Here is a 13,973-nt window from a genome sequence, read left to right as displayed (position 1 = left end):
CGCAATCCTTGGAAATATCTTGTTTACGGATGAGAGCGATTCTTCCGATAGCAATATCCTCGATCGTCAGACTGCCAAGATTTAGGCTTGTGAAAGTTCTCACATTATGATACAATGATACAGAGATTCAAGCAGGCTCGAGCAAGTTTGATTTATTATTATATTATTTATATATATATATATACATATATATATGTATATATGTATATATGTATATATATGTCGGAGATGAAATGAAAACCGGAGCCTTCCCTATGCAATTTTGAGGAGGCCTTTTAATGCTTTAGCCCAGATCTTATCATAACTGTAATTAAGTAATTGTCATCTGTAATTGTTTGACATTTGTGAAAAGCGAAAGTGGGTTCGAGGTGACAACTGGTCGCTGAACGTAGCCACGGTCACGGGATAAACGTTTTGCCTGACGAAGGTGTGGATCGGTTGTATTGTTCTCCCTAGAAATCGCATAGAATTGTACTTTAGAGATGTCGATATAATGGGACACACGTTGTATGAGGAATCAATCTCCAGACAGAAACTGCCTAGCAACGGCGTTTGGATCTTTCTCGATGTTTCCAAGGAGTATATAACAAACTTCTGACAGATATTGCCTAGCAACAACGATTGGAACCTTCTCGATGTTTCCAGCGAGAATATAACAAACAAAATGCAGTCGGATTACGAAAAAGATTTTATGCAGAGAGGATTCGTGTGATCGCCTTGGGAAGTGATACATCGAGTAATTTTTTTTCCGAGTGATTCAGCAAACGTACTTTTTTGTGTTATAAAATTGTTTAAAGTTTTCCCGTTGACCGTGGATTCGTTTGAACCCCGGATCATTGTTTATAGCGTAAATTAAATTCAATATTTGTAAATTTATCAATCGTTAATTTTCATTATTCGTTAAATTAGTAAATCGTAAGGTATATTATTCGTTTCTTTTATTGTTCGATAAAACTTATTATTCTTTAATCTAATTAATAATTTAATTTATCATTTGTTAATCAATCATATCATTTATAAAAATTCATTATTCATAATATTTGTAAAACCTTGTTTATTCGTGTAAATATACTCTCTGTTTTGTAAAACAATGGCTAATTCAAACGAAGAATCGTTACGCGCCTTAAATCCTAATGTTAACCCGACATCAGAAGTGGGATCAAGCCCAAGTGTCACTTTGAACAACTCATGAAAATCATGAACCAGATGACTCAGCCTAGGGAGCAAAAGTCGAGTATGGAACCTAAGGATGTAACGTTGTCACGTTTTGATCCTGAAGGCACGGGCGCTGATCCATTCGCGTGGTGCTCATACACAGATGTGATTTTGAAAGACTATCCGATGCAAGATAGTGTGTTACTTTCTGCTTTAAATCGTGCCCTAAAGGGATCTGCTGCACATTGGCTTTCACAAATAGTGCGCGGTGGAAAACTTTCCTGGCCAACGTTTAAGGAACAACTCCTTTCGCGTTTCGGTGGCAGAGAGACAGCCGCCACGGCATTAATAAGGATGTCCAGAGAACGACCGACGGAGACCGAAACTCTAGGAGCTTACGGTAGTCGCCTCCGTTCCATGTTGCAGATCAAGATGCAAGATCTAACGATGCCCGAAGTACTCAATGCCTTAACTCTTTATATGCTAAACTCACAAGATCAACGCTTTCATCGATTAACGCTCGCAAATAATATCAAGACGGAGGAACAATTTTATGAAGAAATGAGAGCTTATCCTTACAACGATCTGCCGGCAACTTTGTTAGGAAATACATCGGAGGAACCTGAAGTTAAACGACGCAAGTTATCGCATTACCGGGTGAAGTGTCATTATTGTGGTACTCTTGGACACAAAATAACGGAGTGTCGCAAGAGGATGCGTAGTGAACAGCGGAAGGATACAAAGGATACAAAGGATACACAACACCAGGAAAGAAACCGTCCAGCTTCATCGTCCAAGGTGGTTTGCTTCAAGTGTCGTGCGGAGGGTCATATCGCACCTGATTGTCCACAACTGCAGAACAGAAAATCCGGCTTCAAGAATGAACGTCGAGTCGACTCCTGTGTGGTAGAGCCTCCAGCTGGTAAATTAAGTCATCTGGGTGAGTCGTACCCATTTTATTTCGATTCCGGAGCCGAATGCTCATTAATCAAAGAATCCGTAGCTTCGAAATTTTCTGGCAAACGAACGACTGATGTAGTAGTAATGCGAGGCATAGGGAATACTTGTGTCAACAGTACATCTCAGATTTTATCCACTGTATGTATTAACGGTTTTACATTGGAGATAACTTTTCATGCCCTTTCTGATAATTACTTAAAATACGATATCATGATTGGTCGTGAAATTTTGAGCCAAGGTTTTGACGTGAATGTTACACGGAACAGTGTCGATATTTGTAAGACAAAAATAGTTAACGCTTGTAGCAGAGTCGCGGAAGATGTGATCAACATTAATGAGGTCGACACTGATGTAGTTGGTAACGATAAAGATCGATTGATTTCTGTTCTTGAGAAATACAAAGAGTCATTTATTACGGGTTTTCCGCGGAATCGTGTAAATACGGGTCAATTAGAAATTCGTTTAATTGATCCCAACGTTACCGTGCAACGAAGTCCTTATAGACTCAGTGAGGAGGAGCGGGGAATAGTTCGGGAGAGGATAGGTGAACTGATCCGAGCAAAAATCATAAGACCGAGTAATTCACCATTCGCAAGCCTTTTATTACTTGTTAAAAAAAAGAACGGTTCAGATAGATTATGTGTAGATTACCGAGCATTAAATAAAAACACCGTCGCGGATCGGTACCCTCTTCCTCTCATAGCTGATCAGATCGCGAGACTGAGAGGGGCGAAATACTTTATAAGCCTGGATATGGCCAGCGGGTTTCATCAAATTCCTATTCACCCGAATTCGACTGAATATACCGCGTTCGTTACTCCTGATGGTCAATATGAATACATGACGATGCCGTTTGGATTGAAGAATGCACCGTCTGTTTTTCAGAGGGCCATTTTCAATGCCTTAGGTGATCTTGCTTATTCATATGTTGTCGTTTATTTGGATGATGTTTTAATTATTGCCGATACGATAGATCAGGCGTTAGAAAGATTAAACACCGTCCTAGATACCCTCGTAAACGCCGGATTCTCTTTCAACTTTTCTAAATGTTCTTTCTTGAAGACGTCAGTACTTTATCTGGGTTATGTGATTCATAACGGAGAAGTCCGACCAAACCCAGGTAAAGTACAAGTCTTGAGCTCTTTGCCCGCACCAACGACTGTTACACAGCTCCGGCAATTTATTGGTTTAGCTTCTTACTTTCGAAAATTTGTTCCTAAATTCTCACAGGTAATGAAATCTTTGTATGCTCTCACTTCCGGTAGCAAGAACATAAATTGGACGGATAAACATGAAAAAATTAGGCAAAAAGTAATTTCTATTCTGACCAATGAGCCGGTGCTAATGATTTTTGACCCCAAATATCCAATAGAACTACATACGGATGCTAGTTCCGAAGGATTTGGGGCTATCCTAATGCATAGGGTCGAAGGTAAAAATAGAGTAGTTGAGTATTATAGCAAGCGGACTAGCCCTGCGGAATCTAGATATCATTCTTATGAGTTAGAAACGCTGGCAGTGGTAAACGCCATCAAGCATTTTCGTCACTATCTGCACGGTCGGGAATTTCTTGTTGTCACTGATTGTAATTCTCTGAAGGCATCCAGTGACAAGGTACATTTAAATGACAGGGTTTACAGATGGTGGGCTTACCTGCAAACTTTTACCTTTGACATTATGTATCGGGAAGGCAAACGAATGGCTCATGTAGATTTCTTTTCGAGAAATCCCGTAGATCTGGATCACCGTACGATCAACAAAATTGTAGAGAAAGAAATCAATCTATCTGAAATCTCCGATGATTGGTTGTTAGCAGAACAACGTCGCGACCCACAAATCTCTGAGATCGTCCGTAAGTTGCAAAATGAAGAGCTCGCGGAAGATATTGCGAATACGTATGAATTACGGTCTGGTACACTCCATCGGAAAATACAGAGAAAAGGTAGAACTCTTTGCTTGCCCATTGTCCCAAGGGGTTTCAGGTGGTCCGTCATTAATCATGTGCATCAGTCCATTATGCACTTAGGTTGGGATAAAACGCTTGAGAAACTATACGAGTATTACTGGTTTGAAGGAATGGCGAAATATGTTCGCAAATTCGTTGAGAACTGTCATGCTTGTCGAGTTTCGAAGGCTAGTTCGGGTAAAGTACAAGCTGAACTACATCCCATACCTAAGACCAGCATACCCTGGCATACGGTACACATGGATATAACGGGTAAATTAAGTGGTAAGAGTGACTCGAAAGAGTATATCATTGTTTTAGTTGATGCTTTCACGAAATTTGTATACCTGTATCATACTCGTAAATTAGATTCCTTTAATACCATTATAGCACTTAAGTCCGCTATATTTTTCTTTGGCAATCCCTGCCGGGTAATAGCAGACCAAGGAAGGTGTTTTACGGGTAAAGATTTCCAAAATTTCTGCCAGAATAGACATATTAGACTTCACTTAATAGCAACTGGTGCGAGTAGGGCCAATGGACAGGTAGAGCGTGTTATGAGTACGCTGAAAAATATGTTAACGACGGTGGAAACGACCGGGCGATCTTGGCAAGACGCGATTGGGGAAATACAACTGGCTTTGAATTGCACTACCAATCGTGTAACCAAATCAAGTCCTCTGGAATTATTAATTGGGAAGGCAGCTAGGCCCTACGGTTTATTGTTGCCTGATAATATTGAGGAAAAGGAAGTAGACATCTTCAATGTAAGGCAACAAGCGATACGGAACATAGAGACTTGCGCCAGTTATGATAAAGACTGGTTTGACAAAACGAAAGCGAAGATAGTTAGGTTTAATCTCGGTGACTTTGTGTTACGTAAGAACGAGGAGAGAAACCAAACAAAGCTAGATCCGAAATTCAAGGGTCCATTCGTGATAACGGAAGTTTTAGAGGGGGATAGATATATTTTAAAAACTCTAGATGGCAAACGGTCATATAAGGATAGACACGACAAGTTGAGAAAGATGCCAGATGGTTGTATTCCTGCTGAGTTGGATGTCTGCGGTGATGACAGCGACGGTGATAATAACGATGCGAGCACATTGATCTCTGGGAATCATTAACGCCGCATTGTGGTCATAGTAATATACCCAGTGTAGTGTATGCGCCCTTTTATAATACTCCCAGTGTAGTGTATGCGCCTTTTATAATTCTCCCAGTGTAGTGTGTGCGCCTTTTATAATTCTCCCAGTGTAGTGTATGCGCCTTTTATAATACTCCCAGTGTAGTGCTTGTATTTTTATAATATCCTCACTGGTGCCCTGCGCTTTCTATATTATCCTCACTGGTGCCCTGCGCTTATTATAATATCCTCACTGGTGCCCTGCGCTTATTATAATATCCTCGCTGGTGCCCTGTGCTTTCTATAATATCCTCACTGGTGTCTTGTGCTTTTTGTTATGCATCCAACGTGGTTATGTGATTCAACAAACTGAGATCTTTGTGTGGAGTCGAAAATGATCTGTCGTGTCATTGCGGTCTGACTGGTGATTTACGGAGTGCAACTGGTACTTTAAATACAAACTATAACACTAATTTGAGTTCTTTTTTCATTTCCTTGCTTGTCAAATTTTTTAACAGAGCTTGTTGCTGAATTGGACCCTTGACTTATTTGGAACATCTAATCGAATGGTAAATAATATCAGTTACACCGAGTCTAATGTTAAAACTCTGTATTTTAGCTGCACACGAGGACGTGTGATAGTCAGTATGGCCGTGTCGGAGATGAAATGAAAACCGGAGCCTTCCCTATGCAATTTTGAGGAGGCCTTTTAATGCTTTAGCCCAGATCTTATCATAACTGTAATTAAGTAATTGTCATCTGTAATTGTTTGACATTTGTGAAAAGCGAAAGTGGGTTCGAGGTGACAACTGGTCGCTGAACGTAGCCACGGTCACGGGATAAACGTTTTGCCTGACGAAGGTGTGGATCGGTTGTATTGTTCTCCCTAGAAATCGCATAGAATTGTACTTTAGAGATGTCGATATAATGGGACACACGTTGTATGAGGAATCAATCTCCAGACAGAAACTGCCTAGCAACGGCGTTTGGATCTTTCTCGATGTTTCCAAGGAGTATATAACAAACTTCTGACAGATATTGCCTAGCAACAACGATTGGAACCTTCTCGATGTTTCCAGCGAGAATATAACAAACAAAATGCAGTCGGATTACGAAAAAGATTTTATGCAGAGAGGATTCGTGTGATCGCCTTGGGAAGTGATACATCGAGTAATTTTTTTTCCGAGTGATTCAGCAAACGTATTTTTTTGTGTTATAAAATTGTTTAAAGTTTTCCCGTTGACCGTGGATTCGTTTGAACCCCGGATCATTGTTTATAGCGTAAATTAAATTCAATATTTGTAAATTTATCAATCGTTAATTTTCATTATTCGTTAAATTAGTAAATCGTAAGGTATATTATTCGTTTCTTTTATTGTTCGATAAAACTTATTATTCTTTAATCTAATTAATAATTTAATTTATCATTTGTTAATCAATCATATCATTTATAAAAATTCATTATTCATAATATTTGTAAAACCTTGTTTATTCGTGTAAATATACTCTCTGTTTTGTAAAACAATGGCTAATTCAAACGAAGAATCGTTACGCGCCTTAAATCCTAATGTTAACCCGACATATATATATATACATGTATATATATATATTATATATTATATATATATATATATATATATATATATATATATATGTATATGTCGGGTTAACATTAGAATTTAAGGCGTGTAACGATTCTTCGTTTGAATTAGCCATCGTTTTATGAAACAGAGATTATATTTACGCGAATATACAAGATTTTACAAAATATTATGAGTATTGAGTTTAATGAATGATAAGATTAACAAATGATAAGTTTAACTAATGATTCCAAACGAATCCACGGTCAACGGGATAACTCTATACTATGCGTAGAATAATTTAAACACAAAAAAAATACGATTGCTGAGGCACTCGGTAAATTGCTCGATGTATCACTTTCCAAGGCGATCACACGAATGAATATCTGATGAAAATCTTTTTCGCTGTACCACTGCATTTTGTTCGTTATATGCTCGCTGGAGGCATCGAGAAGCTTCCAATCGCCGCTGCTAGGCAGACTCTGCCAAGAATTTGTTGTATACTCTTTGGAAGCATCGAGAAAGATCCAAACGTCGTTGCTAGGCAGCCTCTATCTGGAGTCTGATTCCTAATACAACGTGTGTCCCATTCTATCGACATCTCCAAAGTACAATTCTATGTGATTTCTAGGGAGAACAATACAACCGATCCACACCTTCGTCAGGCAAAACGTTTATCCCGTGACCGCGGCTACGCTCGGCGACCAGCTGCCACCTCGAACCCACCCTCGCCATCACATATATCGAACAATTACAAATGACAACAATTGCTTAATTACAGCTATGACAAAATCCAGGCTAAAGCACCAGAAGACTCTCGCAAAATTGCAAAGGGAAGGCTCCGGTTTTCCTTTCATCTCCGACACGTTCTTTTGTGATCCCGTTGGCCGCGGATTCGTTGTCGGGCCTGAGACCATCGTCACTAGTGTCGCGAGTGCCAATTGTCGTGATCAATTGTCAAGACTGTAATAAATCTATTATTATAATAAACTACACCTGCGTGTACCGTACCAATGGTTAATTCCCGTGAAGATTCATTTGACGCCCACAACCCTACTCCCAGTGCTAATCCGACATACATATTAATATTTTTAAATATTTTTTTTAATATTAAAAAATTTTTTAAATTTCCCTAATATTTTCAATATTATTCTCTAAATGTATAAGCTATTTAAATTAAACAAGTTCATCTTTCTCTTTATTTAATTTAAATATAAATTAGTAATAATATAGATATAAATTAGTAACCCCAACCTAACCCCAACGACCGACACCCTCGAACTATTACAGACGCGACAACGCACGTCCTTCGAACACTAACAACAATATCAGAAACAACCGCCAAGATCGAAGATCGGTACCTCCATCGCAGAATTTTTCGAATACTACAAGACAAAATATCACGTGTAATTATTGTAAAAAACACGGGCATTTAGTGAAAGACTGTTACAAATTTAAAGCCCGAGTAGATGCCGGATTAATCGTACCCTATACTTCGAGACCATCGGGAAACCAAACACGTCCTTCGGGAGAATGGGGCGAGCCACGAAGGAACGATACGCCGAATCGCCCAAGAGTACAGGCGGCAATCAGGCGACCGGCGCCGACGGCAACAAACAGAACAAGGGCAGCCACCCCCGCGAGATCGACTCCACCACCCATAACGAGAGACAGAGCGAACGCAATGCCGACCATAAGATCGAACGAACAATCACTAAATACTGTGGGGGAGTCATCCCACAACCAAACAAGGTCACAGACAGAGAATCCAGAATCTCAAGACAAAAGGGAAAGAGTGAAGCACAAGCAACCGGCAAAGGAAAATCATCAGGAGTTGAATTCAGATTCGGAAGGCGACCTCTCCGAATTATTTCAATAAAATTTAACGATTCCCCAACGACCCCAACTGCACGAATAGTTTCCCCAGATCTAAAGACTAAGACGAGTTTATTATTAGACTCTGGATCGGAAATCAACATTATCAAGAAACCTGCTATACTCGATTCAGCCATCATCGACGAAAAGGAATCAATCGAAGTGCGAGGAATTACGGCAACGAGCCTGGTCTTCTTAGGGCAGACGGTAATACAGGTTGCGGGCCATCCGGTTGTTTTTCATGTAGTCGATGATTCATTGCTAATCGATCAAGACGGAATCCTAGGATCCGAATTTTTTGCAGGTTGTAAAGCTCGTTTAGATTATGAGGAAAAACATATCAAGTGGGGAAATATTTATATTCCCTTCGATACTAAAGAAAAAATAATTATACCGAAGCGAAGTTCAATAACGTGTTCGATTAATATCGCTAATCCAGAGATAAAAGAGGGATTTATTCCAAGAATCGAGCCGAACAAGGGAATCTATTTTGGTAATGCAGTTGTGAGGAATCATAAAGGAAAAGGTTACATAAGAGTAATAAATACTACTTCAAGAGATTAAGAATTTACAACACCAACGATGGTAATTAAGGAATTTGAAAATCCCTCCCCGCTTCCTAGGACAGCGTGTAATACAGTTCTAAAATCGAAGGAAAGTAGACACGATAAAATAAATGAGTTACTACGACTCAAACACTTGAGCGAAGAAGAAAAGGAAAATGTTAAAAAGTTGATTAGTAATAATCAAGATAGGTTTCATATTCCAGGAGATAGATTGGAAGCAACCGAACTTCTGGAACATAGGATAATCACGACGGACAATATACCCATCAATACTAAACAGTATCGATATCCGCCAATACATCGAGAAGAAATAAATCGACAGGTCCAAGAGCCACTAGATACGGACGTAGTGGAACCATCAATATCTCCATATAACTCCCCGTTATGGATTGTGCCCAAAATAACCGATTCGCAAGGAAATAAGCGCTGGAGATTAGTCATCGATTATAGAAAATTGAACGATAAAACGATTGGCGATGCCTTCCCACTACCCAACATTACAGAAATATTGGATCAATTAGGAAGTGCAAAATATTTTTCCACGTTCGACTTGGCATCGGGCTTTCACCAGATCCGTATGTCACAGGAAGATGCCCAGAAAACTGCATTTTCGACACCATACGGGCATTTTCAATTCAAAAGAATGCCCTTTGGATTAAAAGATGCCCCAGCAACATTTCAACGTTTGATGAATTCAATATTATCTGGTCTGCAAGGAATAGAACTATTCGTCTATCTGGATGACATAGTGATTTATTCCACGTCTCTCCAAGAACACGAAATTAAATTTAATAAATTAATGGAAAGACTGAGGAAAGCTAAATTACGATTACAACCTGATAAGTGCGAATTTTTACGACACGAGGTGAATTATTTAGGACATGTAATTAGTGAGGATGGCGTGAAACCCGACCCAAAGAAAGTCGAAGCCGTATCAAAATTTCCACGACCAAAGAGGGCGAAAAATATCAAACAATTTCTGGGACTAGCAGGATATTACAGAAGATTTATACCCCGATTTCCCCAAGGTCGCGAAACCATTGACACAACTATTAAAGAAAGACACTCCCTTTAAATGGACAGAAAATCAAGAAAACGCATTCAATAATTTAAAGACAGCGTTAGTGACGAAACCCATCCTGCAATATCCAGACTTTTCTAAACCCTTTAACCTTACTACAGACGCATCAGGATATGCAATAAGCGGTTTACTGAGTCAAGGGCCAATCGGAAAGGATTTGCCGATTGCGTATGCCTCAAGGCTATTAAATCCCGCCGAACAAAACTACTCTACCATAGAAAAGGAGTGTCTGGCAATTGTTTACAGCGCAATGCACTTCCGACCGTATCTTTACGGAAGAAAGTTTACCATCGTAACCGATCATAAACCTTTAGTGTGGATGCATTCTATCAAAGATCCTACTTCAAGAATTTGGAAATGGAAATTAAAGTTATCGGACTTCGAATTTGATATTATATACAAAGAAGGCAGGGCGAACGCAAACGCAGACGCATTATCTAGGAACCCTCCGGAAGTTTGTTTACCAATCAGAAAGAGAGAGGAAGTCTCACCGATTCGCTATCCTGTCTCAAAAAGATTCGAAATAGATACGTCAATCGAAGACTCCCCCATATCCGAAGCTAAACCACACGTCTTGCCTCAATCCAGTGATTCTAAAAATCAAGGAAAGGGTTTTACCCGAAAACATTTTACAATAGAAGAAACCCCCATAAAATATTTAGACCAAGCATTAGCAGAAATCGATGTAAGTACAGATAGAGAAATAACCAATCGAGAAAAAGAAGGCACGGATACAACAAGCGAAAAAGAGACCTCCACTGTAATTCCAGAACTAATTCAACAACGAGAAAAGGACACGAGACCTACGATAATTGCGGAACTAGGAATTTCAGAAACCCGAGACTCAATTGCGAGAGTAAATGACCATAAAGTAGTATTTATAGATATACATGGCAATCCGATAGATAAAGGAGCCTTAGAAATGAAGGAAACTGTAAAATTACCTCGTTATGAAGATTTAATGTTAGAAAAAGCAAGATTGAATTACGATTATGGAAAATACATTGTATTCCTACCGATAAAGGAAAATAGAAATATTCCAATAACACCAGAAAATTTATTAAACTCGCTAAGATCTCTATTAGACGCAGTAAATGAAAAACAGTTAACTTCGTTCAGCATTAGCAAAGGAAACTTGGAGGAAATACCCTGGCGATATACAATCAGAAAATTAAAGGAAATATTTATGGAAAAAACCTTAACCATCACCATTTGCACTGGGGAAGTAATTACCCCATCTGTGGAAGCGCGGAACAACATAATACGAGAAAAACATGAATCAAGCGTAGCAGGACACAAAGGAATAACAAAAACTTATCAAAGAATACGACAACATTACTATTGGGAAAATATGAAAAAGGAAATTCAAGATTACGTAAGAACATGTAAGGAATGTCAATTGAAGAAACTCACAAGAATAAAAGCAAAGCAACCAATGGTACTTACAGACACACCAGGTAAAGCGTTCGATAAGGTTAGTATGGATATTATAGGTCCATTACCAAAAACCCAAAAGGGAAACGAATATATATTAACTATCCAAGACTTATTAACAAAATACTCAATTGGGATTCCACTAGGAGGAATCTCTTCAGCCGAGATAGCGGACGTTTTTGTAAAGCGATTTATTTGTCGTTTCGGGTCACCGAGAGCTATTCTCACTGATCAAGGAACGAACTTTACATCCTCATTAATGAAGAAAGTAGCAAAGAGATTCCGCATCAAACAATATACCACGACGGCATATCATCCACAAAGTAACGGTTCAATCGAAAGATCTCACCACGTGCTGATAGAATATCTCAAATTATACATTGAAAATTCCAAAAATTGGGACGAATGGGTAGAATTAGCTATGTTTTCCTATAATACCTCTGTACACGAAGGAACGAAATTCTCCCCGCACGAATTAGTTTTTGGACATCTAGCCAGAGAACCTACTGGTGAAGTAATAATCGAAGAGAACATGGAACCAACTTACGCAGAATATCTCGAAGATCTGTTCGATAAAATTAACACCGTACAACGAATGGCAAGAGAAAATTTGATAAAATCCAAACTAAGATCAAAAGAATATTACGACCGACGAATCAACCCCCAAGATTTCAAAATAGAAGATTCGATATATTTACTAAAAGAACCCAGTAAAGGAAAATTCTCCGATCAATATACTGGACCATACAAAGTGCTAGAAATCTTGCAGAACCAAAACGTCAAGATCGAAGTAAAAGGGATTCGGCGAACGGTGCATTTAAACAAGTTAAAACTAGCGCATAATCGAAATAAGCAATGAATAAAGCGATTTCAGTGGGCAACGTAGTGCGGTAGTATATGTTATAGTGCTGTTCGTCGAATAATACAGATATCGAACACCTAAAAGGAAAAAGGAAAATTATTATACGTGTTTCAATTATTGCTTAAATATAAAACGTGTTAACTCAATGAACAATTAACTAGTGAAAGTGAAAGTTACCTTGTGAACAAGTGATCAACATACAAGAAAGTGTACGTGCAAGTATAGGTTATGGATCGTTGTTCGTGGAACACAATGTATGACAGCTACCTAAAATAAGTGAATAAATTAGTTTCAATTGTCTCGGTGCAAAATACAAGGTTACTAAATGTTATAACTATATTATGGATAAATCAAAAGGAGGTGTAACACTGTTCGTCGAACAATACAGATAGCGAAAACCTAAAAAGAAAAAGGGAAAATTATTATGTGTACTCCAATTATTGTTTGAATATACAACATGTCGATTCAATAAATAATTAAAAGAGGGGAAGTGAAAGTTACCTTGTAAACAAGTAATCATCATACAAGAAGGTCTACATGCAAAATAGGTTATGGCTCCCTGCTTGCGGAACACCATGTACCAGCTGAAAATAAACGAACGAATTAACTTCAATTGCCTTAATGCAAAGAGCAGCATCGCTAAATGTTATAACGGTGCTGTGGAGGCGTGGCACTGTTTGTCGAATGACACAGATAGCGGAAACTTGGAAAAAGAAAAGAAGTTTATTACGAGTGTTCCAATTACTGTTTGAATGTAAAACGTGTTAGTTCAACGAATGACGAAAACAGTGAAAGTGCAACTTACCTCGTGAACAATCAATCACCATACAAGGAAGTGTACATGCATGAATTTCGCAGATTAACAAGAAGAAATAAAATAGCTGATAAATATAGAAAGTGGTTAGAAAATAATTAAGATAGATTAATTGAGAGTTAGTAATAAGTATAACCGGAGTAAAAGGATATTTTATTATGTATTAATCTACGTAGTATTGTCATATTATTATATCTAACATGTAGAAATGGATTTTGTACGCATATATGTATATAATTCCAATCCAAGTAGTATTCATAATATTTATTTTCACTGATAACAAGTACGTAAAACCTAAAATAAAACAAAGGTTTTAACAATAAAAAAAAACAAAAAAAAAGAAAAAGGGGAAGAAGAAAAAAAAAGAAGAAAAAAAAGGAAAGAAAAAAATATAATATATATAAATACAAAATTTTCTTTTTCTATAAAAGGTTATTCCTATTTCTGATAAACTCGAGAAATGAAAACATTATACCATGATACACTGACGCAAAGATACACCACACAGAAGAAACTAATAGAGAACGCCTTAAGCTTGGCAACCTTACCGCCCGACGAATTTGCATACACCATAA

General features: G+C 38.2%; 1 protein-coding gene and 1 long non-coding RNA gene across 2 annotated transcripts; one reads left to right on the top strand and one right to left on the bottom strand.

The window, feature by feature from the left end:
* Positions 1-1,541: 1,541 nt before the first annotated feature.
* LOC143304491 (uncharacterized) lies at positions 1,542-6,317 on the top strand. The gene is made up of 2 exons (XM_076626972.1): positions 1,542-2,095; positions 5,806-6,317. Exons 1-2 carry the CDS (start codon positions 1,573-1,575, stop codon positions 5,823-5,825), a joined length of 543 nt encoding a protein of 180 aa, XP_076483087.1. The 5' UTR covers positions 1,542-1,572; the 3' UTR covers positions 5,826-6,317.
* A 5,496-nt stretch (positions 6,318-11,813) lies between these two features.
* LOC143304498 (uncharacterized) lies at positions 11,814-13,170 on the bottom strand. The gene is made up of 3 exons (XR_013061162.1): positions 13,086-13,170; positions 12,762-12,983; positions 11,814-12,661 (listed from the first exon to the last, which is right to left on the bottom strand). It is a non-coding gene; the product is annotated as an uncharacterized LOC143304498 (long non-coding RNA).
* Between the last annotated feature and the right edge of the window lie 803 nt (positions 13,171-13,973).

Source organism: Bombus vancouverensis, unplaced genomic scaffold (assembly GCF_051014615.1).
Source record: "Bombus vancouverensis nearcticus unplaced genomic scaffold, iyBomVanc1_principal scaffold0037, whole genome shotgun sequence".
Classification (NCBI taxonomy): Eukaryota; Metazoa; Arthropoda; class Insecta; order Hymenoptera; family Apidae; genus Bombus; species Bombus vancouverensis.
The sequence above is the reverse complement of the archived record's forward strand: the minus strand, read 5'-3'. Positions and strand labels throughout refer to the sequence as shown.

Coding starts and splice junctions, on each gene's coding strand:
- LOC143304491 (XM_076626972.1), top strand. CDS start 1,573: ATGTTGCAGATCAAGATGCAAGATCTAACGATGCCCGAAGTACTCAAT. Junction 2,096..5,805: donor TGGTAAATTAAGTCATCTGG/GTGAGTCGTACC, acceptor TCTGTATTTTAG/CTGCACACGAGGACGTGTGA.